At 39.3% G+C, this 25,213-nt stretch overlaps 1 protein-coding gene across 1 annotated transcript in view; it reads left to right on the forward strand.

Annotated features, from left to right (window-relative positions):
* The first annotated feature begins 2,323 nt into the window (after positions 1-2,323).
* VGLL1 (vestigial like family member 1) overlaps positions 2,324-25,213 on the forward strand; it is a 46,256-nt gene continuing 23,366 nt past the window's right edge. Inside the window, 2 exon segments of the mRNA XM_036271639.1 lie at positions 2,324-2,360; positions 8,729-8,821. Coding sequence (XP_036127532.1) covers positions 8,806-8,821 — 16 coding nt within the window. The 5' untranslated portion in view covers positions 2,324-2,360; positions 8,729-8,805.

A 25,213-nucleotide genomic window follows, 5' to 3' on the forward strand; every position in this document is an offset into this window, starting at 1 on the left:
TTGAATATATTCTCTATCCCTTGCTCCTTTTCTTCTTCTTCGGGGACTCCTATGATGCGAATATTATTACGTTTCCAGTTGTCCCATAGTTCTCTTAAGCTGTCTTCCTGTTTTTTAATAGGTTTTTCCTTTTGTTTTTCTGATTGGTTGATTTTTTCTACCCTGTCTTCTAATTCACTGATCCGGTGAATCCCCTACTCTACTTTTTAAACCTTCCAATGTGTTTTTCATTTCGGATATGTCATTTTTTATCTCTTCTTGTTGGTTTTTAATTTCCATTTGGCTTATTTTCAGTGTCTCTATGTCCTTACTCATGCTGTTCAGCTTCCTCAAGATCATGGCTCTGAATTCTAGCTCTGTTAACATGCCTAATTGCTCCACATTGATCTCATCTTCGGTGGAGGTGTCTTGCTCTTTCATTTGGCTTCTGTTTCTGTGTTTCACCATTTTGGCTATCGCTGTGGGCTTTTGAGCCTGTCAAGTTTTCCCGGTGGGTGTTGGTGTCCTGCTGTTTGTGGCTCCCTCTCCTGTGTTTAGATGAGCAAGGGAGGACCCGCGTTGAACACCACTGTCAAGTCTTACTTTCCTGGTTAAAGTTGCCAGCCCAGGAAATGTACTGTTATCCTCTAGCTTTTTGCCTGGAGGCTAGCAATCTAGGTTAATTGATGAGTTTTGGGTTGTCAGTTGATTGAAAAACTCCCTCTGGTGCTCAGCCAAGGGGCTTTCACGAGGGTGGGGCAGATGCTGGTCGTTAGTGAGCCTCAATTAACACTTCAATGGCCCACAGGGTGGGGTTGGATCTCCGAGGGAGGGGCTGCTGCCTCTCCCCAGAGCCCTGGGAAGGAGCAATGTGGCTACCGTCCTGAGTGGCTGCACTCAGCCAAAGCTCTGAGCGCCCTCCAAACCCCGAGTGTCCCGACACAGTTCCAGTCCAGTCTGCCCTCCCTCCGCCGGAGCCCAAGGTGAGTGGCTGTGGCTGTTTCAGCCTCTGTCCCGGCTGCGCTGTGGGGCCGCCTGGGAGTGTAACCCGCGGGCGCCGCTTACAGCTGAGGCCGCTGCCGAGCTGCCGACCGTGGGCTCCCAGCCCCGTCTCGCGCCTTCGCAAGCCTACCGGGATGGAGTCGGTGTCCCTCGTTGTATGGTCCTCGCAAGCTGCTTTTCTGTTGGTTTTTCCCGTCGATTTGTCTGTGTTATAGTTGTAATTCCAGTTTGGTTCTGGGAGACGGTCTGTGTAGCTCCGTTCACTCCGCCGCCATTTTTCCTTCTTTCAATTTTTAATTTTTTGAGGTAACACCATATTGCTTTTCATAGTGGCTGCACCAGTCTGCATTCCCACCAGCCGTGTACTAGAGTCCCCTTTTCTCCACACCCTCGCCAACACTTATTGTTTGATGATTTGTTGATGGCGGTCATTCTGACAGGTGTGAGGTGATACCTCATTGTTGTTTTAATTTGCATCTCTCTGATGATTAGTGATGTTGAGCATTGCTTCATATGTCTCTTAGCCATTTGTGTGTCCTGTTTGGAGAGATGTCTATTTAGTTCCTCTGCCCATTTTTTAATTGGATTCTTTGTCTTCCTTTTGTTGAGTTGTATGAGCACTCTATATATATTGGAAATTGACCCCTTATCTGATACATCATTGGCAATGATGCTGTCCCATACAGTGGATAGCCTTTCCGTTTTGATGATTGTATCTTTTGCTGTGCAGAAGTTTTTGAGTTTGATGTAGTCCCATGTGTTCATTTTCTCCTTTATTTCTATTGCCTTAGGTGATGTATCAGTGAAAATTCTGCAGCGTATGATGTTTGAAATTTTGTTGCCTACATTTTCTTCTAGGATTTTTATGGATTCATGAGTCACATTTAAGTCTTTTATCCATTTTGAGTTAAGTCTTGTGTAGGGTATAACTTGATGGTCTAGTTTCATTTTTCTGCATGTACCTGTCCAATTTTCCAGCACCATTTATTAAAGAGGCTGTCCTTACTCCACTGTATGCTCTTGCCACCTTTGTCAAATATTAATTGAACATATTGCCTTGGGTTTATTTCTGGGTTCTCTGCTCTGTTCCACTGGTCTATATGCCTGTTCTTGTGCCAATACCAGGCTGTTTTGATTACTGTGGCTTTGTAGTATAACCTGAAATCTGGTAATGTGATCCCTCCAACTTTGTTCTTTTTTTTTCAAGATTGCTGTGGCTATTTGAGGTCATTTTTGGCTCCATGTGAACGTTTGAAGTACTTGTTCTAATTCTGTGAAGTATGCCATTGGTATTTTGATGGGAATTGCAATGAATCTATAGATTTCATTGGATGATATGGACATTTTAATGATGTTAATTCTTCCAGTCCATGAACAAGGTATGTGCTTCCACTTTTTTATATCTTCCTCTATTTCTTTTTTCAATGACCTGTAGTTTTCTGCGAATAGGTCCTGTATTTCTTTGGTTAAGATTATTCCTAGATATCTTAATTTTTTTGCTGCAATGGTAAATGGGATTGTTTTCTTAGTTTCTCTTTCTGTGAGTTCATCATTGGTGTATAAGAATGCCATCGATTTCTTGACGTTAATTTTGTATCCTGCTACTTTGCCAAATTCATTTATTAAGTCTAGTCAATTTTTGATGGAGTCTTGGGGTTTTCTACGTATAGTATCATGTCATCTGCAAATAATGACAGTTTCACTTCCTCCTTTCCAATTTGGATTCCTTTTATTTTTTCTTCCTGTCTGATTCCTGAGGCTAAGACTTCCAGTAAGAGTGGCGAAAGTGGGCATCCTTGCATTGTTCCTGTTTTTTAAGGAAAATGCTTTTAGTTTTTGCCCATTGAGTATGATGTTACCTGTAGGTCTTTCATATATGGCTTTTATTATGTCGCGATATAATCCGTCTATTTCCACATTGCTGAGTGTTTTTATCAGAAATGTATCCTGGATTTTGTTGAAGGCTTTTCCGGCATCTATTGATATGATCTTGTGGTTTTTATTCTTTATTTTATTTATGTGGTGTATCACATATATTGATTTGTGAATATTGTACCAGCCTTGCATCCCTGGGATGAATCCCACTTGATCATGGTGGATAATTTTTATGGTGTATTGCTGGATCCGATTTGCTAGTATTTTGTTCAGGATTTTGGCGCTATGTTCATCATGGATATTGGCCTGTAGTTTTCTTTCTTCGTAGTGTCTTTTTCTAGTTTTGGAATTAGAATTATGCTGGCTTTATAAAACGAGTTTGAAGTCTTCCTTCTTCTTGAATTTTTGAAATAGTTTGCGGAGAATGGGTATTAGTTCTTCTTTGAATGTTTGGTAAAACTCCACCGTGAAGCCCTCCGGGCCTGGGCTTTTGTTTGCTGGGAGAGTCTTGATTACATCTTCAATTTCTTTTGTTGTTATTGGTCTATACAAGTTTTTTATCTCTTCCTGGTCCAGTTTTTGGTGACTGTGTGTTTCTAGAAATTTGTCCATTTCACTTAGAATGTCGAATTTGTTGCTATATAGTTGTTCATAGTAGCTATTAACGATCCTTTGTATTTCTGTGGTGTCGGTTGTTACTTCTCCTCTTTCATTTCTGATTTTGTGTATTTGGGTTCTCTCTCTTTGTTTCCTGGTGAGTCTAGCTAAGGGTCCATCAATCTTGTTTATCTTTTTTAAACACCAGCTCTTTGTTTCATTGATCCTTTGAATTTTTTTTCGACTCTATGTTGTTTATTTCTGCTCTGATCTTTATTATTTCCTTCCTACTACGTGCTCTGGGGTTTTCTTTTTGTTTGCTCTCTAGTTCTGTAAGTTGTGAGGTTAGATAGTCTAGTAGAGATTTTTCTTGTTTTTTGAGGTAGGCCCATAGTACTATGAACTTCCCACTCAGAACTGCTTTCGCTGCATGCCATAGATTTTGTGTTGATGTGTCTTCATTTTCATTGGTTTCCAGGAAGTTTTTAGTTTCTTCCTTGATTTCCTCCATAACCCAGTCATTGTTTAATAACATGCTATTTAGCTTCCATGTCTTCAAATGTCTTTGTATGTTCTTCTTGCAATTGATTTCTAGTTTCATGCCATTGTGATCTGAGAAGATGCTTGATATAATTTCAGTCTTTTTGAACTTGTAGAGACTTAGTTTATGCCCTAACATGTGGTCTGTGTTTGAGAATTTCCCATGTCCACTTGAGAAGAATGTGAATTCTGTAGTTTTGGGGTGTAGTTCTCTGTAGATATCTATTAAATCCATTTGGTCTAGTGCTTCATTTAGAGTCTCTGTTTCCTTGCTAATTTTTTGTCTAGAGGATCTATCCAGTGATGTCAGCGGGGTGTTGAAGTCCCCTGCTATATTGTATTGCTATCGATTTCTCCTTTGAAGTCCTCCAGAATATTTTTAATATATTTTGGTGCTCCTATGTTGGGTGCATATATGTTTATCAAGGTTATATCTTCCTGTTGGATAGATCCTTTCATTATTATGTAGTGGCCTTCTTTGTCTCTAGTTATGGCCTTCATTTTGAAATCTATTGTAACAGATATGAGTCTTCCTACCCCCGCTTTTTTTCCCCTTTTTGTTTGCTTGCAAGATTTTTTTCCATCCCTTCACTTTCAATCTATGTGAGTCTTTTGTTGGGATATGGGTCTTTTGTAAACAACAGATAGATGAGTCAAGCCTTCGTATCCAATCAGCTACTCTGTGTCTTTTTATGGGAGCATTCAATCCATTTACATTTAAGGTGATTATTGATATGTACTTATTTATTGCCATTTTTGTTTAGTGTGGTTCTTTTTTTATTCTTATTTCTACTGCTAATTACAGCAGTCCTTTTAATATTTCTTGCAGTGCTGGTTTGGTGGTAATGTATTCTTTTAGCCTTTTTTTAGTCTGGGAAGCTCTTTTTTTTATTAATTAATTTTTGTTACAGATGTTTCTCCTTTTCCCCCCACTGATTTCTCCCTCTCCCTCCCTCCCTGCCACTTCCCCAGTTTGTTGTCCATGTCCACTGTTCATGCATACATGCATATAAGTTCTTTGGTTTATCTCTTCCCCACCACCCCCCTATTTAGGGGATTGTCAGTCTGTATCCCACTTCCGCATCTCTGGGACTACCCCCTTCCTCAGACTGTTATGTTCATTATATTCTACAAATAAGTGAGATCATATGAAACTTGTCTTTCTCTGTTTGGCTTGTTTCACTTAGGATGATACTTTCCAGGTCCTGTGGGAAGGTCTTTATTTGACCTTCTAGTTTGAATGATAGCCTTGCCGGGTAGAGTAATTTTGGATTCAGATCCTTGTTTTTCATGACCTTGATTACTTCATGCCATTCCCTTCTGGCCTGTAGTGCTTTTTGTGAGAAGTCAGCTGAGAGCCTTATGAGGTTTTCTTTGTAGGTAACCTGTTGCTTATCTCTTGCTGCTTTTAGGATTCTGTCTTTGTCTTTAATTTTTGGCAGTTTGATTACTATGTGTCTTGGTGTGGGCCTGTTTGGGTTCTTCGGACTTTGGGCTCTCTGTGCTTCTTGAACTTGAATGCCTTCTTCCTTCACCAAATTAGGGAAATTTTCTGTCTCTATTTCTTTGAATATATTCTCGAACCCTTGCTCATTTTCTTGTTCTTTGGGGACTCACATGATGCGAATATTATTACATTTCCAGTTGTCCCACAGTTCTCTTAAGCTGTCTTCCTGTTTTTTAATTGTTTTTTCCTTTTGGTTTTCTGATTGGTTGATTTTTTCTATCCTGTCTTCTAATTCTCGGATCCTGTCCTCATCTTCTTCTACTCTGCTTTTTAGAACTTCCAATGTGTTTTTCATTTCTGATATGTCATCCTTCATTTCTTCTTGTTGGTTTTTTAATTTCCAATGTTGATTTTCAACATTTCTATGTCTTTACTCATGGTGCGCATGTCCTTACACATCCTGTTGAGCTTCCTCAAGATCATGGCTCTAAATTCTAGTTCTGTTAACTTGCTTATCTACACCTCATTTATCTCATCTTTGGTAGAGGTCCCTTGTTCTTTCATTTGGCTTTTCTTTCTGTTTTTCACCATTTTGGCTATCACGGTGGGCTTTGGAGCCTGCCAAATATTTCCTGTGGGTGTTGGTGTTCTGCTGTTTGTGGCTCCCTCTCCTGGGTTTGGATGAGGCAGGGAGGACCTGCTTTAAATACCACTGTCAAGTCTTAGCTTTTCTGGTTAAAGTTGCTAGCCCAGGAAATGGTAGTTATCCTCTACCTTTTTTGCCTGGAGGCTATTAGTAGCAGTAACCTGAGGAATCTTGGTTTCTGAGTTGACTGAAAAACTCCCTCAGGTGCTTAGTGTAAGAGGATTTCCAGAGGGTGGGGCAGATGCTGATTGTTAATGGACCTCAATTAGCATTTCCATGTCCAGCAGGTGGGGCTGCATCTCTGAGGGAGGGGACGCTGCCTCTCCCCAGGGCCCTGGGAAGGAGTAATATGACCACAGTCCTCCGTGGCTGCACTCAGCAAAAGCTCTGAGCACCCTCCAAATCCCAAGTGTCCATACACAGTTCCAGTCCAGTCTGTCCTCCCTTTGCCAGAGCCCAAGGTGTGTGGCTGCTGCCAATTTAGCCTCTGTCCAGGCTCTGCGTCATGGAGCCGCCTGGCACTTTAACCCGAGGGCACTGCTCCCAGCTAAGGGCGGCCAAGGCTGCGGCACTAGAGGAGGTCGTAGCACCCACCCGAGGCACCCGCAGCTTCCAGCCGAGGCCGCTGGACCTAGCCAAGGGCATAGCACCCAGCCGAGGTGGCAGCAGCTTCCAGCCGAGGGCGCTGTTCCCAGCCCAGGCCACTGCAGACCATGGGCTCCTGGCTCCCTCTCGCGTCCTCGCAAGCCTACCAGCATGGAGTCAGTGTCTATGGTTATGTGGTCCTCCAAGCTGCCTTTTGGTTGCCCCTTCCTGACGATTTGTCTTTATTTTCGTTGTAATCCCAGTTTGGTCCTGGGAGATGGTCTGTGTAGCTTCCATTCACTCCACCACCATTTTTTTTTTTCTTATGTCTTTATGATTTTAAAGGAGACACATCACTCCAGCAAGTATTTAATGCTAAATCAGGTTTTGTTACAGAAACTGGTACAACAGGGTATTGAGAGCATGCTAATGGTTATTGTGTTCTGTGCTAGCAAATGCTTCAGTGGTTCAGCTTGTGACCACTGACCCCTGGGTGATCCCAGGAGTTCAAGGACCATCCAAGCTATGAAGATGTATGTGAGAGTTGGTAATCATTTTAGTACAACCATTCTTGGCTTGGTTAATTTTTAGCCTAAAAGATGCCTTGGTATTCCCCTCTAATACATGTGAAGTCTTAGTAAAATAAAATTTAGTCTAGCTTTCAGACCCAGGGCATCATAGGAACTTTGCAAAGCAGAGAGCTGTATGTTCTTTTTATTCTATGAGCTCATTCAGGAAGGCTCATTTCTCCATGTCCCAAGAGTGTACTTAGTACAGCTAACTTTCCAAAATTTGTAATCATACTCTCCTCCATCAGAGTTTCCTCTCAGAATATTCTCTGCTTATCTACTTCTTCCTTTTCCTGAAATATCACTTCTCTCTTAATTTGAGAGCCAATTGAATAAAAGTGATTATTGACAGCTTCCTACTAGATATCTCAGACAGTTTTTATGGATGGGGAAAACAATAATGTTAAGAAAGAAATTTGTGTTATTACCATTCTTAATATATCCTAACTTGAAACATGTTTAAACTGTATCCAAATTCTTCCCTAAGTAACAGCAGTCTCTCTTTAAAGGCTGTGCTACTCACTGGGGATTTTACATTTACTATGCATCTTTACATATATTCATGAGTTCTTTATTTAGCTCCATGGAAAACTCTTTGAGGTAGGATCCATATTCTATATATCTTTGTAACTCTCACTCTTTGAGACAGGGTCCAATTCCTATATATCTTTGTACCTTCATAATGATAGCAGAGTCCTTCACAACAAGTAGTAGTTTAATAAATGCCTTTTGATATGTTCATTCATTCAACAGTCATTTACTGAGAACCTACTATGTTCCAAGCACTGTGCTAGGCTATGTGGGTACAATCCCAAGACTATTCACAGAGAGAAACAGAGAATCCATTGTGTACAGTGTGAGTTGTGCTATGTTAGAAATATACAAAGGATCCTATAGAGGCCAAGAAGAGGTGTATCTTACATAGACCGGAGGTATAAATGATGGCTTTATAGAAAGGATGACTCGTGAGACGAATGTTAAAGAGTGAATAGGAAGCATCCCATTAGATAAGAGTCAAGTAAAGATGATTCCAGGGAAAGAGAATAGCAAGGAACAGATGTCTAGTGGGTTATGACACAAGGATGATGTCCTGATGATAAACCAAGGACCTTGGAAGTTAGCTACCAGTTCACTCACCAGGGAACTGAGTAACTAACAGCATAGAAAAAGTGTATTTCTTGGTACCCTATAAGCTCACAGTTGTGAAAATATGAGTCTGCATTTATAAATCATTCAGAGAAGGCTTTTCTCCCTCTACTCTCAAACTTGGTAAGTGGAAGCTATGAAATTATTTGGATAATTATGTGTCCCTGTACCTGGTCTGATGGGCATGCTGTTCTTGGACTACAAAGAGGATTCCTGACCAGCAGCCCTTTAGGTCATATTCCCTATAATGCTTAGCCACACTCACTGTTGCTCAGCCTTTCTTGATAAAAAAAAGTACATGTTCACAGATTGGTAATATGTTTGAACTTGCTTTTATCACAGAAAGCTGATTTTCAGATGTATGAAAAGTATTGTCTGAATAAGCCCAGATCAGAGGCAATTTGGAAGAAGTATTCAGAATGTGCCTTTTTCCAGGTATAGTAATTATTAAGGTTTGGATATGTTCTTTCTGAAAGATACTGGAATATTTCTTATTTATAAAATCATTTTCTACTTTAAGTAAATTAGACTACTTTAGTCTGGCCGGTGTGGCTCAGTAGTTGAGGTTCAACCCATGCACAGGAGGTCGCCGGTTCAATTCCCGGTCAGGACCCATGCCCAGGTTGTGGGCCCAATCCTCAGTGGGGGGTATGCAGGAGGCAGCCAAGCTATGTTCTCTCTCATAATGTTTCTATCTATCTTTCTCTCTCACTTCCTCTCTTTCTAAAATCAATAAAGGAAAAAATCTTAAAGTACTTTAAGTATCTATATACATATAGTGATTAAAGAACTGTTTTACCCTCCCCAAAACACACTGACATGCACACACATATACATGCACACATTCATGCTGTTCCCCAGAAGCAACCATTTTTAGCCCTTTTAGCTACTTCTTTTGGTATTTATCTCCATTTCATGCTTATCAATATCATGCTTATATTGCTGCTTCCCAACATGGAAGATGAAGAGTTAGCTCTCATTCACTACTCCACCCCACCACCCATTTTCCTCCAAATCATCCAATATAGTTATATTATAATGTTGGTTAGATTGGTATATGGTGCTAAGTTATTAAGACCATGTGAGTTATATACTTACATCAATTATGTGGTATAAGATGGTTGTTTTTCCTTCCTTTTTTTTTTTTTTTTTTTCAGTGGTTATTTGTACTCAATTTTCTGGGTATTTATCCTTATTCTGCCCCACACTCTCAGTGTGGGAGTTACATAAATAGTTTATCAGTACACTTAAACTGAATTTCATCTTAAATAAATCTCTTTTGGAGTCTAGACTGCTCATCTAGACTCACTAGACCTGTCATGAGATGGTGAAGATCATTTTGAGGATTCTGTTCACTTGCCTCTTGCATAGGGTCTCCTTTTTCCTAGGTGCCATGTCTTTGTCTTTCTTGTATTACTCACTTGATTGGTGGAACACATCCTTCAGTAGTTTAACTGAGAAAGTGTGCGTGGCAGGTACAATTTTTAAGAGCTTGTACATTTACATATGTCTTTGTTATACTCTAATACTTCATTGCTAGATTGGCTGGGTATAGCATTCTATATAGAAATAATTTTCCTCAGAATTTTAAAGGCAAATGCCCCATTGTCTTCTAGCTTCCAGTGTTGCTGCTTTTTTATTTTTTATATTGAATTTATTGGGGTGACATTGGTTCAACAAACCATACAGGTTTCAAGTGTGCAACTCAACAACACATCACCTGCATCATGTGCCCACCACCCAAAGCATAGTCTCCATTACCCACCCTTTACCCACCTCCACCCACACCCCTCCCCCTTTCCCGCTGGCTAACACCACACTGTTGTCTGTGTGTATGTGTATGTTATTTTTTTCCTTAATCTCTTCGCCTTCTTTCATCCACTCCTCAAGCCTCCTCCCCCTTGACTCTGTTTGTCTATTCCATATATCCATGCCTCTGTTTCTGTTTTGTGCGTCAGTTTATTTTGTTAATTAGATTCCACATATAAGTTAGATCCTATGGTATTTGTCTTTCCGACCGGCTTATTTCACTTAGCATAATATTCTCCAGTGTTGCTGTTTCAAAATTTGATGCCATTGTGATTTTTATTTCTTTGCATTTGACTTAATTTTTGTTCTCTCTTTAAAAGCTTGTGGGAACTTATTTTATTCTCAGGCTTCTGAAGTTTTACAGTGCTATGTCGTGATGTTAGCACTGTTTTCTTCCATTATGCTGGTCTTGTAGTAATCCCTTTGAATTTAGAACCTCTTATCCAAGTCTACTTGGATATTTTTTCTTTGATTCTCTCCACACAATTTTCTCAGTTCTCTATTTCTGCAATTTCTGTTGTACAGACGTTGGATATCCTGATTAGTCCTCTAATTATCTTTTTTTTTTTTGCAATTTTTGTCTCTTTGTCTTCTTACTCTAATTTCTAGAATTTATCTTCTAGTCTTTCTATTGAGGGTTTTGATTCTGTCATTATGTTTTTTTTTTTTTTTTTTTATTCATTGATTTTTAGAGAGATAGGAAGGGAGAAGGAGAGAGAGACAGAAACATTGATGAGAGAGAACATCAGTTGGCCACCATTGGGGATTTGGCCCACAACCTGAGCATGTGTCCTGACTGGGAATCAAACCAGTGACAGCTTGGTGCATGGGTCGATGCTCACCCACTGAGCCACGCCAGCTGGGCTTTAAAATAAAATTTAAATAGGTTTATTGAGATATCATTTATAAAGCATGCAATTTATTTATTTAAAGTGTACAATTTGCCCTGGCTGGTTTGGCTCAGTGATTAGAATGTCAACCTGTGGTTGTGGGTTCGATTCCAGGTCAAGGGCACGTACCTGGGTTGTGGGTTCAATTCCCAGCCCTGTTCAGAGTCGTGTGGGTGGCAACCAGTTGATGTGTCTTTCTCACATCAATATTTTTTTCTTTCTCTCTCTCCCTCTCTCTCTCTCCTTCCCTTCCAATCTGTGTAAAAATAAATGGAAAAATATCCTTGGAGGAGGATTAAAAACAAAAATAATAATAAAAAATAAAGTGTACAATGTACAATGTATTTTTTTTTTGTAAATTCACATAGTTGCAAAATCATCACTACTATCTAATTTGAGAATATTTTTGTCTCCAGCAAAAGAATCCCAACATGAATTAGCAGTCACCTGCCCCTATTCTTCCTCCCCAATTCACCCTAAGTTCTAGGTACCAGTAATCTACTTCTGTTTCTATAAATTTGCCTATTCTAGATATCTTACATAAGTGGAATCACACAATATGTGGTCTTGTGTGACTAATTTCTTTCATTTAAAAAAATCAAAATTGACATAAAAATGTGTACTTGAATGTACATAGCAGCATTATTTATAATATCTAAAAAGTGAAACAGTACTCAAAAGTTCATTAACTGATAAGTGAGTTAATATTATGTAGTATGTTTGTACAATGGATTAATACTGGGTAATAAAGAGAACTGAAGTATTATTACATGCTACAACATGCATAAACCTTGAAAATATTCTAAATGAAAACATGCTAAATGTTTCTGCCATTGTTTTTATTTTTATTTATTTTATTTATTCATTTTTGTTACAAGTATTTCTCCTTTTTTCCTCATTGACACCCTCCTCCCCATTCCCCCTACCCCATCTCCAGCTTTGTTGTCCATCGATTATGCCTACATGCATTTAAGTTCTGTGGTTTATCTCTTCCCTCCCCCCATTCTGAGGATTGTCAGTCTGTACCCTACTTCCACGTATTTGGGTCTACCCTATTCCTCAGACTGTTATGTTCATTATAGTTCACAAATAAGTGATATCATGTGATATTTGTCTTTCACTGCTTGGCTTGTTTCGCCTAGGATAATACTCTCCAGGTCCCTCCATGTTATCTCAAACGATAAGAGATCTTTCTTTCTTACAGCTGCATAGTACTCCATTGTGTATATGTACCACAGCTTTTTTATCCATTCACCTACTGATGGACACTTGTCTGCCATTGTTTTTAATTTTGAAGAGCCTTTACCCTTTTTTGTTCTCTTAATGTTTCAGTATAACCTGGTTTCTATTTCATGTTTTGTTTTTAAATATGTTTTACTGATTTTTTTAGAGAGAGAGAGAGATAGAAACATCCATGTGAGAAACATCAATTAGCTGCCTCCTGCATGCCCCCTACTGGGGATTGAGCCTGCAACCTGAGCATGTGCCCTGACTGGGAATCGAACTGGGACCTCTCAGTTCCTGGATGATGCTCAATCCACTGAGCCACACTGGTTGGGCCTGTTTCATGTTTGGTTTTTGTTTTGTCACATATCTATATGAGGATAATAATAATGGATTTTTCTCTTTAAAATAGTTTTCTCCACTCTGCGTAGTTTCTGTTGTCTTCAGATTGCTTTTCTTTTTCTTCATTTGTTCCTATTACCCATATTAGATACTTTCCTCAAAGTCTGGCGATACTTGTTTTTCCACTTAATAAAACACTAAAAAATTCGTTGGAAGTTTCCTATGCGTATTTAGGTTTCTTGAACATGGTTCTCACTGTTGGCTGATTTGTCTCAAGCTGTTTCCTAAGAGGAATCACCAATACCTATAACTTTAGGTCTTTTCTCTCAGGCTTGTCAGATTGCCCAGTCTGCTACCTGGTGAATAAGGATCTGGCTGCCAGTGTTCTGGTAACCAACGGGGGTGTGTGTTGGGGGGAGGCTGGGAGCCTCTAATTTGGTACATTAATATTTCAAGTAGTCTCTTTGTTTTTTTCTTTTTTAATCCTCACCTGAGGACATTTTTAAATTTATCTTCAGATAGAGCTGGAGGGAGAGAGGGAGGGAGAGAGAGTGAGAGTGAGAGAGAAACATCAATGCGAGAGAGACACATCGATTGGTTCCCACCCACACAACCCCAACCGGGGCAGGGGACAAACTGTAACCTAGTACGTGCCCTTGGCAGGAATCAAACCGAGGACTCTTTGGTCCAAGAGCTATGCTCTTATCGCTGAGCTATACCGGCCAGGGCCTCTTTACTCTTTGTATGGTACTCTGCCCTTAACTGGACCTGGTATTACCTAGTTCAAAGGCCTTCTGTTTTTATTCTTTTCAAACAAACACCTATTTTTCTGCTATGTGGAGTGAGAGGCAGCCACCTAGGTATGCCTAGTGGCATGGCTATCTGAGATTCTTATTACTGCTGCTGTTTATTTTTGTTTTTTAGGTTTTTATGCTCATTTAATTTTGGGGGATAATAGCTTCTTTGAGATGGAATTAAAATACCATAAAACTGCCCTTTTAAAAATGCACAGTTCAATAGTTTTACTATATGCACAACATTGTGTAACCATCACCACAATCAATTTAAGAACATTTTTAACAGTCCACAAAAAATACCCATACCTTTTTAGCAGTTACTTCACATTTTCCTCCAATTCCCACAGCCCTCTGCAGTCACTAATCTGCTTTCTATAGATTTGCCTATTCTGCACATTTCATATAAATGGAGTGGTGAAATATGTGGTCTGTTGTTTTTGACTTTGTTCACTCAGCATAATGTTTTTCAGGCTCATCCACATTGTAGCACATATCAGTACTTTATTATATTTTATGGCCAAATAATATTCCATTTTATGGATACTGCACATTTTATTTACTCATTCATCAGTTGATGTATATTTGGGTTGTTTCCACCTCTTGTGTACAAGTTTTTGTGTAGACATATATTTTCATCTCTCTCGGCCATATACCTGGGTGTAACATTGCTTGGTCATATGGTAACTCTAACTTTTGGAAGAACTGTTGGATTGTTTTCCAAAGTTGCTGCACCATTTTACATTCCTCTCAGCAGTGTATGAGGGTGCTGTTATTCCATACCCTCATCAACTTTTGTTAGTATCTACTCTTAAACAGTCTTTTAACTACCATCTTTTTTCTTTTTTTCTTTTTTCTTTTTTTTATCCTCACCCGAGGATATTTTTCCATTTTTTGTACAGATAGAGTGGGAGGGAGAGAGAGGAAGGGAGAGAGAGTGAGGAACATCGACGTGAAGGGACACATCGAGTGGCTGCCACCCGCACGACCAACCAGGGCCGGGGATAAACTGCAACCGAAGTACGTGCCCTTAGCTGGAACCGAACCTGGGTCTCTCCGGACCGCAGGTCGACACTCTAACCGCTGAGCCAAACTGGCCAGGGCACTACCATCTTTTTTCTAACCCTGCCTTTACACCCCAGTTTAAGATATACAGGGGGAGATTCCAAAATGGTGGTAGAATCAATGGAAGCCACACAGACCATCTCCCAGGAACAAACTGGAATTAAAATGAAAATAAAGATAAATCGGCAGAAAAACAACAACAGAAAAGCAGCTTGGAGGACCACATAACCAGGGACACTGACTCAATCCCAGTAGGCTTGCGGAGATGCGAGAGGAGGGCTGGGGGCCAAGGTCAGCAGTGGCCTTAGCTGTGAGCAGCAGCCTTAGCTGTGAGCAGCAACCTCGGGTTAAACTCCCAAGCGGCCGCACAGCGCAGAGTGAGGACAGAGGCTAAAATAGCCACAGCCACTCATGTTGGGCTCTGGCAGAGGGAAGGCAGACTGGACTGGAACTGTGTGGGGACACTCGGGATTTGGAAGGCACTCATAGGATTTGATGAGTTGCAGCCACTCAGGACAGTGATCATCTTACTCCTTCCCAGGGCTCTGGGGAGAGGGAGCGGCCCCTCCCTCAGAGATTCAGCTCCACCCGCTGGCCATTGAAATGGAAATTGAGGTCCATTGACAACCAGCATCTGTCCCACACTCAGAAAATCCTCTTATACTGAACACCTGAGGGAGTCTTTCATTCAACTGAGAAGCCAAGGCTCTTCAGGTAATCACAACTGATAGCCTCCAGGCAAAAATTCAGAGGATAACTGTACCACTACTGGGCTAGCAACTCTAACCAGGAAAGTAAGACATGACAGTGGTGTTTAACATGGGTCCTCCCTGGCTCATCCATACCCTGGAGAGGGAGCCAAAAACAACAGAACACCAACACCCACAGGGAAAATTTGGCAGGCTCCAAAGCCCACTGTGATAGCCAAAATGGTGAAACACAGATACAAAAGCCAAATGAAAGAAGAAGAGACCTCTACTGAAGATGAGATAAATGAGGTGCAGATAAGCAAGTTAACAGAACTAGAATTTAGAGCCATGATCTTGAGAAAGCACAACAGCATGTGTAAGGACATGAGCACCATGAGTAAAGACATAGAAATGTTGAAAATCAACCAGTTGGAAATTAAAAACCACCAAGAAGAAATGAAGAATGACATATCAGAAATAAAGAACACATTGGAAGGTCTAAATAGCAGAGTAAAGGAAGCTGAGGACCAGGTCAGTGAATAAATAGATAGGGTAGAAAAAAAAACAACCAATCAGAAAACCAAAAGGAAAAAACAATTAAAAAACAGAAAGAGAGATTAAGAGAACTGTGGGACAACTGGAAATGTAATAGTTTTCGCATGATAGGAGTCCCTGAAGAAGAAGAAAAAGAGCAAGGGTTCGAGAATATATTTGAAGAAATATTGACAGATAACTTCCCTAAATTGGTGAAGGAAGAAGGCATTCAAATTCAAGAAGCACAGAGAACCCCAAGTAAGAAGAACCCAAACAGACCCCCACACCAAGACACATAGAAATCAAAATGCCAAAAATTAAAGACAAAGAGAGAATCTTGAAAGCAGCAAGAGATAAGCAACAGGTTACCTACAAAGGAACCCCCATAAGGTTCTCAGCTGACTTCTCACAAGAAACACTACAGGGCAGAAGGGAATGGCATGAGGTAATCAAGGTCATGAAAAACAAGGATCTGAATCCAAGACTACTCTACCCAGCAAGGCTATCTTTTAAAATAGAAGGTCAAATAAAGAGCTTCCCAGACAAAAATAGGCTAAGGGAATACCTTAGCACCAAACCAGCACTGCAAGAAATGTTAAAAGGACTGCAGTAATTGGCAGGAGAAATAGGAAGAAAAATATAACCACACTAAACAAATGGCAATAAATAAATACATATCAATAATCACCTTAAATGTAAATTGATTGAATGCTCACATAAAAAGACACAGAGTAGCTGATTGGATACGAAGGCATGACTCATCTATATCTTGTTTACAAGAGACCCACCTCACAACAAAAGACTCACATAGGTAGAAAGTGAAGGGATGAAAAAAATCTTCCAAGCAAACATAAAGGAAAAAAATAGCTGGGGTAGGAAGACTCATATCTGTTATAATAGATTTCAAAATGAAGGCAATAACTAGAGACAAAGAAGGCCACTACATAATATTGAAAGGATCTATCCAATAGGAAGATATAACCTTGATAAACATATATGCACCCAATATAGGAGGAACAAAATGTATTACCAATCTTCTGTAAGGCTTCAAAGGAGAAATCAATAGCAATACAGTCATAGGAGGGGACTTCAACACCCCACTGACATCACTGGATAGATCCTGTAGACAAAAAATTTGCAAAGAAACACAGACTCTAAATGAAGCACTAGACCAAATGGATTTAATACATATCTACAGAGAATTACAAACCAAAACTACAGAATTCACATTCTTCTCAAGTGCACATGGGGCATTCTCAAAGATAGACCACATGTTAGGACACAAACTGAGTCTCTACAAGTTCAAGAAGATTGAAATTGTATCAAGCATCTTCTCAGATCACAATGGCATGCAACTAGAAATCAATTGCAACAAGAACATGCAAAGACATTTGAACAAATGGAGGCTAAATTGCATGTTATTGAACAATGAATGTGTTACCATGGAGATCAAGGAAGAAATTAAAATCTTCCTGGAAACCAATGAAAACAACACAAAACCAATGTGATGCCGTGAAAGCAGTTCTGAGAGGAAAGTTCATTGCACTACAGGCCTACCTCAAGAAGCAAGAAAAATCTCTAATAAACTCTGTCACCTCACAACATAAAGAACTAGAGAGCAAACAAACAAACAAACAAACAAACAAACAAAACCCAGAGCAAGTAGAAGGAAGGAAATAGTAAAAATCAGAGCAGAAATAAATGACATACAGTCCAAAAAAAAAAAAAAAACAAACATTCAAAGGATCAATGAAATAAAGAGCTGGTTTTTCGAAAAGATAAACAAAATTGATGGACCCTTAGTTAGTCTCACCAAGAAACAAAGAGAGAGAACCCAAATACACAAAATCAAAAATGAAAGAGGAGAAGTTACAGCTGACACCACAGAATAACAAAAGCTCACTAACAACTACTATGAACAATTATATGGCAACAAATTCGACAATCTAAGTGAAATAGACAAATTTCTGGAAACATGTACTGTCCCAAAACTGGACCGGGAAGAGATAGAAAACTTGAACAGACCAATAACAACTAAGGAAATTGAAGAGGTAGTCAAGACTCTCCCAGCAAACAAAAGCCCAGACCCGGATGGCTTCACGGGGGAGTTTTATCAAACATTCAAAAAAAAAACTAACACCCATTATCCTCAAACTATTTCAAAAAATTCAAGACTTCCAAACTGGTATTAGGAGGCCAGCATAATTCTAATTCCAAAACCAGAGAAAGACATTACAAAGAAAGAAAACTACAGGCCAATATCCCTGACGAACATAGACACCAAAATCCTGAACAAAATACTAGCAAATAGGATCCAGCAATACATCAGAAAAATCATTCACCGTGACCAAGGGGGATTCATCCCAGGGATGCAAGGCTGGTACACTATTAAAATATCAATAAATGTGATACACTACATAAATAAAATGAAGAATAAAAATCACATGATCATATCAATAAATGCCAAATATGCCTTCGACAAAATCCAGCATCCATTTCTGATAAAAACGCTCAGCCATGTGGGAATAGAGGGATCATATCTTGACATAATAAAGGCCATATGTGGAAGAACTACAGCCAACATCATACTCAATGGGCAAAAACTAAAAGCATTTCCCTTAAGAATAGGAACAAAACAAGGATGCCGTTTCACCACTCTTATTTAACATAGTACTGGAAGTCTTAGCCACAGCAATCACACAGGAAGAAAAAATAAAAGGGATCCAAATTGGAAAGGAGGAAGTGAAAATGTCAGTATTCGCAGATGACATGATATTATACGTAGAAAACCCCAAAGACTCCATCAAAAATTTACTGCACTTAGCAAATGAATTTGACAACATATCAGGATACAATATTAACGTCAAGAAATCGATGGCATTCTTATACACCAATGATAAACTCGCAGAAAAAGGAAACTAAGAAAACAATCCCATTTACCATTGCGGCAAAAACATTAAGATACCTAGGAATAAACTTAACCATAGAAATAAAGGACCTGTTCACAGAAAACTACAGGTCATTGTAGGGTCCACGACAAGATCAAGATGAGGGCTGGATAGGATGAAATGTGTGTATAGGAAGTGCAGAACAAATGAAGTGGAAGAGGTTATACCTATGAAAGATCCAAGACTCCTTTTTGGCTATGGATAAAACCCAATATATTATCTAACTCAAACAATTATCAACTTACAGTTAAAGATGGTGGATAGATACATGTATTTAGCTCTCCTCACTCATGAAACCCACCTAAAATCCTAGAAAATTTATTTTCACAAGGAAAAACCTAAACTTACAAAGATTAAAAAGAAAAAAAAAACATTGACAAAATCTAAAAAACGGAAACCAAATGGACAAATGGTAAACAGCTAACGGAGGGAAAAGCCAGGGAACCATTCAATTTATGTTAAAGGACACTTTTCCCACCTCCACAATAAATTACAGACACCAAGTATCTCTCTGTTTTTTTTTTTTTAATTAATCGATTTATTTTGTTACAGATGTTTCTCCATTTTCCCCCACTAATTCCCCACTACCACTCTCTCCCCGGCTGTGCCCAGCTTTGTTGTCCATGTCCATTCTTCATGCATACATGCATATAAGTTCTGTGGTTTATCTCTCCCCCAACACCCCCTCTTCTGTGGATTGTCAGTCTGTACCCCACTTCCACATCTCCGGGGTTACCCCATTCCTCAGACAGTTATGTTCATTATATTCCACAAATAAGTGAGATCATATGATACTTGTCTTTCTCTGTTTGGCCTGTTTTGCTTAGGATGACACTTTCCAGGTCCCTCCATGTTGATTCAAAAGATAAGAGATCTTCCTTTCTTACAGCTGCATAGTACTCCATTGTGTATATATACCACTGCTTTTTTATCCATTCATCTGCTATGGACATTTAAACATGGGATACATATATTCTTTCTGATTGGTATTCCAGGCTTCTTAGGATATATTCCTGGAAGTGGGATCACTGGGTCAAATGGAAGTTCAATTTTTAATATTTTGAGGTAACACCATAGTGTTTTCCATAGTGACTGCACCAGTCTGCATTTTCACTGGCAGTGTACTAGAGTCCCCTTTTCTCCACACCCTTGCCAACACTTGTTGTTTGATAATTTGTTGATGGCGGCCATTCTGACAGGTGTGAGATGATACCTCATTGTTGTTTTAATTTGCATTTCTCTGATGATTAGTGATGTTGAGCATTTCTTCATATGTTTCTTAGCCATTTGGATATCCTGTTTGGAGAGATGTCTATTTAGTTCCTCTGCCCATATTTTAATTGGATTCTTAAATATGTACCCCCATGTTTGTAGCAGCACTATTTAGAATAGCTAAGATCTGGAAACAGCCCAAGTGTCCATCAGTAGACGAATGGATAAAAAGCCGTGGTACATATACACAATGGAGTACTATGCAGCTGTAAAAAAGAAAGATCTCTTATCTATTGTGACTACATGGAGGGACCTGGAAAGCATGATCCTAAGCGAAACAAGCCAAACAGGGAAAGACAAGTATCATATGATCTCACTTTTTTGTGGAATATAATGAACATAACAGTCTGAGGAATGGGGTACAGACTGACAATCCCCAGAAGAGGGGGTGGTGGGAGAGAAATAAACCACAGAACTTATGTGCATGTATGCAGCAGCAATGGACATGGACAACAAAGCTGGGGACAGGGCAGGATGGGAGAGGGAGGGTGAATCAGTGGGGGGGGGGGAAGGAGAAACATCTGTAACAAAAATAAATTGATTAATTAAAAAAAAGAACTAGAAAGCAAACAAAAATAAAACCCCAGAGCAAGTAGAAGAAAGAAAATAGTAAATATAAGAGCAGAAATAAAGTAACATGGACACCAAAATAACAATTCAAAGGACCAATGAAATAAACTGCTGGTTCTTTGAAAACATAAACAAGATTGATGGACCCTTAGCTAGACTCTCCAAGAAACAGAGAGAGAACCCAAATACACAAAACCAGAAAAAAAAAAAGAAGAGACATAATTGCTGACACCACAGAAATACAAAGGATTATTAACAAATACTATGAACAATTTACAGTAACAAATTCGACAATCTAAGTGAAATGGATAAATTTCTAGAAACACATAGTCTCCCAAAACTGAACCAGAAAAAAATAGAAAACTTGAACAGACCAATAACAGCAGACAAAAGTGAAAAATAATTAAGACTCTCCCAGCAAACAAAAGCCCAGTCCTAGAATTCCTCGGGGGGGCGTGGGGGGGATTTTATGAAACATTCAAAGAAGAACTAATGGTAAATGGGATTGTTTTTTTAGTTTCTCTGTCACTGAGTTCATCATTGGTGTATAAGAATGCCGTCAATTTCTTAATGTTAATTTTGTATCCTGCTACTTTGCCACATTCATTTTTTAAGTTTAGTAAATTTTTGATGGAGTCTTTGGGGTTTTCTACATATAGTATTATGTCATCTGTGTATATTGACAGTTTCACTTCCTCCTTTCCAATTTGGATCCCTTTTATTTTTTCTTCCTGTCTGATTGCTGTCGCTAAGACTTCCAGTACTATGTTAAATAAGAGTGGCAAAAGTGGGCATCCTTGCGTTGTTCCTGTTCTTAAGGGAAACACTTTTAATTTTTGCCCATTGAGTATGATGTTGGCCTAGGTCTTTCATATATGGCCTTTATTATGTTGAGATATGATCCCTCTATTACCACATTACTGAGCGTTTTTATGAGAAATGGATGCTGGATTTTGTCAAAGGCGTTTTTGGCATCTATTGATATGATCATGTGGTTTTATTCTTCATTTTTTTTTTATTTGGTGTATCACATTTATTGATTTGCAAATATTGTACCAGCCTTGCATCCCTGGAATGAATCTCACTTGGTCACGGTGAATAATTTTTTTGATGTGTTGCTGGATCCAATTTGCTAGTATTTTGTTCAGGATTTTGATGTTTATATTCATCAGAGATATTGGCCTGTAGTTTTCTTTCTTTGTAATGTCTTTTTCTGGTTTGGAATTAAAATTATGCTGGCCTCATAAAACGAGTTTAGATGTCTTCCTTCTTGAATTTTTTGGGATAGTTTGAGGAGAATTGGTATTAGATCTTTGAATGTTCGGTAAATTTCACCGGTGAAGCCATCTGGGCCTGGGCTTTTGTTTGCTGGGAGAATCTTGATTACATCTTCAATTTCTTATGTTGTTCTTTGTTTGTTCAAGTTTTCTATCTCTTCCCAGTTTAGTTTGGGAGATTATGTGTTTCTAGAAATTTGTACATTTAGCTTAGATTGTCAAATTCATTGACATATAATTGTTCATAATTTTTAACAATCCTTTGTATTTCTGTGGTGTCAGTTATTATTTCTTCTCTTTCCTTTCTGATTTTGTGTATTTGGGTTCTCTCTCTTTGTTTCTTGGTGAGACTAGTAAGGGTTCATCAATCATTCTCATCTTTTCAAAGAACCAGCTCTTTGTTTCATTGATCCTTTGAATTGATTTTTTGGTCTCCATGTCATTTATTTCTGCTCTGATCTTTACTATTTTCTTCTACTTGCTCTGAGGGTCTTTTTGTTTGCTTTCTAGTTCTTTAAGTTGTGAGGTTAGATAGTCTATTAGAAATTTTTCTTGTTTCTTGAGGTAGGCCTGTAGTGCTACGAACTTCACTCTCAGAACTGCTTCGCAGCATCCCATAGATTTTGTGTTGTTGTGTGTTCATTTTCATTGGTTTCCAGGAAGTTTTTAATTTCTTCCTTGATCTCCATGGTAACCCATTCATTGTTCAATAACATGCTATTTACCCTCCATGTTTTCAAATGTCTTTGCATGTTCTTGTTGCAATTGATTTGTTGTTGCATGCCATTGTGAGCTGAGATGATCTGATGTGCTTAATATTTCAATCTTCTTGAACTTGTAGAGACTTAGTTTGTGCTCTAACATGTGGTCTTTCTTTGAGAATTTTCCATGTGCACTTGAGAAGAATGTCAATTCTGTAGTTTTGGAGGGTAATTCTCTGTAGATATCTATGCAATCCATTTGATCTAGTGCTTCTTTTAGGGTCTGTTTCCTTGTTAATGTTAATTTTTTGTCTAGAAGATCTATCCAGTGATGTCAGCGGGTATTGAAATTTCCTGCTACGATTGTATTGCTGTTGATTTCACCTTTCAAGTCCTCCAAAAGATTTTTAATATATGTTGGTGCTCCTAACTTGGGTGCCTATATGTTTACCAAGGTTATTTCTTCCTGTTGGATAGATTTTTTCAATATTATGTAGTGGCCTTCTTTGTCTCTATTTATGGTCTTCATTTCAAAATCTACTTTACGAAATATGAGTATTGCTACTCCAGCTCTTTTTTGCTTTCCGTTTGCTTAAAAGGTTTTTTTGCATCCTTTCACTTTCAACCTATGTGAGTCTTTTGTTGTGAAGGAGGGTTTCTTGTAAACAACATCTATGTGAGTCATGCTTTCTATTCCAATCAGCTACTCTGTGTCTTTTTATTGGAACATGCAAACCATTCACATTTAAGGTCATAATCGATATGTACTTATTTATTGCCATTTTTGTTTATTGTAGTTCTGTTTTTGTTTTCTATTTCTTCTACTAATTACAGCAGTGCTTATCTCATATCTTTCAGTGCTGGTTTGGTGCTAATATATTCCCTTAGCCTTTATTTATTTATTTATTTATTTATTTATTTTTGTGTGAAAAACTCTTTATTTGACCTTCTATTTTGAATGATAGCCTTTCTGGATAGAGTAGTCTTGGATTCAGATCCTTGTTTTTCATGACTTGATTACTTCATGCTACTACCTTCTGTTCTATAATGTTTCTGGTGAGAAGTCACCTGAGAGCCTTATCGGGTTTCCTTTGTAGGTAACCTGTTGCTTATCTCTTGCTGCCTTTAGGATTCTCTCTTTGTCTTTAATTTTTGGCATTTCAATTATTATGTGTCTTGGAGTGGGCCTGTTTGGATTTTTCTTGCTTGGGGCTCTCTGTGCTTCTTGAACTTTAATGCCTTCTTTCTTCACCAAGATAGGAAAGTTTTCTGTCACTCTTTCTTGCAATATATTCTCTAACCCTTGCCCATTTTCTCCCTTTCGGGGACTACTATGATGTGGATGTTACTACATTTCCAGTTGTCCCACAGTTCTCTTAAGTACCTTCCTGTTTTTTTATTGTTTTTTTCCTGTTGGTTTTCTGATTGGTTGATTTTTTTCTACCCTGTCTTCTAATTCACTGATCCGGTCCTCCGCTTCCTCTACTCTGCTTGTTAGTCCTTCAAATGTGTCCTTAATTTCTGCTATGTCATTCTTCATTTCCACTTGGTTGGCTTTCGGTGTTTCTATATCTTTACTCATGATGCTGATGTCCCTACTCATGCTTCCTTAAGATCATGGCTCTGAATTCTAGCTGTTAACTTGCTTAACTACATTTCATTTATCTCGTATTTGGTAGAGGTCTCTTGTTTTTTTCATTTGGGATTTTTTCTTTGTTTCACCATTTTGGCAATCTCGGTGGGTTTTGGAGCTGCCGGATTTTCCCTGTGGGTGTTGGTATTCTGCTCTTTGTGCCTCACTCTACTAGGTTTGGATGGGCCTTGCAGGCCCACCTTGAACACCACTGTCAAGTTTTACTTTTCTGGGTACATTTGCAAGCCCCAGAAAGGTTCAGTTATTCTCTAGCTTTTTCCTGGAGGCTAGTAGTCTCAGTTCCTCAGTGCCTTGGAATGTAGCCCTGGTGTTCAGCATAAGAGGATTTCCAGACTGTGGGATAGATGCTGCTTGTTAATGAGTCTCACTTTGCATTTCTTTGCCTCACTTGGGAAAGGATGACTCTCCTATAGGGAAGGGGGCTGCTTCTTTTCCCCACAGCTCTGTGAAGGAGCACACTGCCCACCATCCTTTGTGGTGGCAACTCAGAAAGAACTCTGAGTGCCCTCCAAATCCCGGTTGTCCCCACAGAGTTCCAGCCCAGTCTGTCGTCTCTCTTCTGTAGCCCCCAGGTGAGTGGCTGTGGCTATTTTAGTGCTGTGTCCTGGCTCTCTGCCCTGTGGAGCTGGCTTGGTCTTTATTCTCCAAGGGTGCTGCTCACAGCTAAGACTGCTGCTGTCTCTTGGATTCCAGCCCACCACCTCATGCCTCTGCAGATCCTACCAGTGTCCCTGTCATGCTGCTTTTCTGTTGCTTTTTTTCCAAGGATTTGTCTTCATTTTAGTTGTAATTCTTGTTTGGTCCTGGATGATTGTCTGTGTAGCTTCCATTCACTCTGACTTCATTTTCACATCCTCTATGCCTATCTTGTGCACAGCTGGGTTGCACAGACCTCTCTGGTGTGCAGTCACCATGCAGGTCCTGTGGTTAACTGGATTGCACAGTCCCTTTGGGGACCAGGCTCTATGCCTATGTTATGGGCTGCTGGGTCACACAGGCCTCTCGGGTATTTCAGCAGCCTGCAGGTTCTGTGGGTAACTGGATTGCAAAGTCCCTGC

The sequence above is a fragment of the Molossus molossus genome, unplaced genomic scaffold, assembly GCF_014108415.1.
Source record: "Molossus molossus isolate mMolMol1 unplaced genomic scaffold, mMolMol1.p scaffold_m16_p_2, whole genome shotgun sequence".
Classification (NCBI taxonomy): Eukaryota; Metazoa; Chordata; class Mammalia; order Chiroptera; family Molossidae; genus Molossus; species Molossus molossus.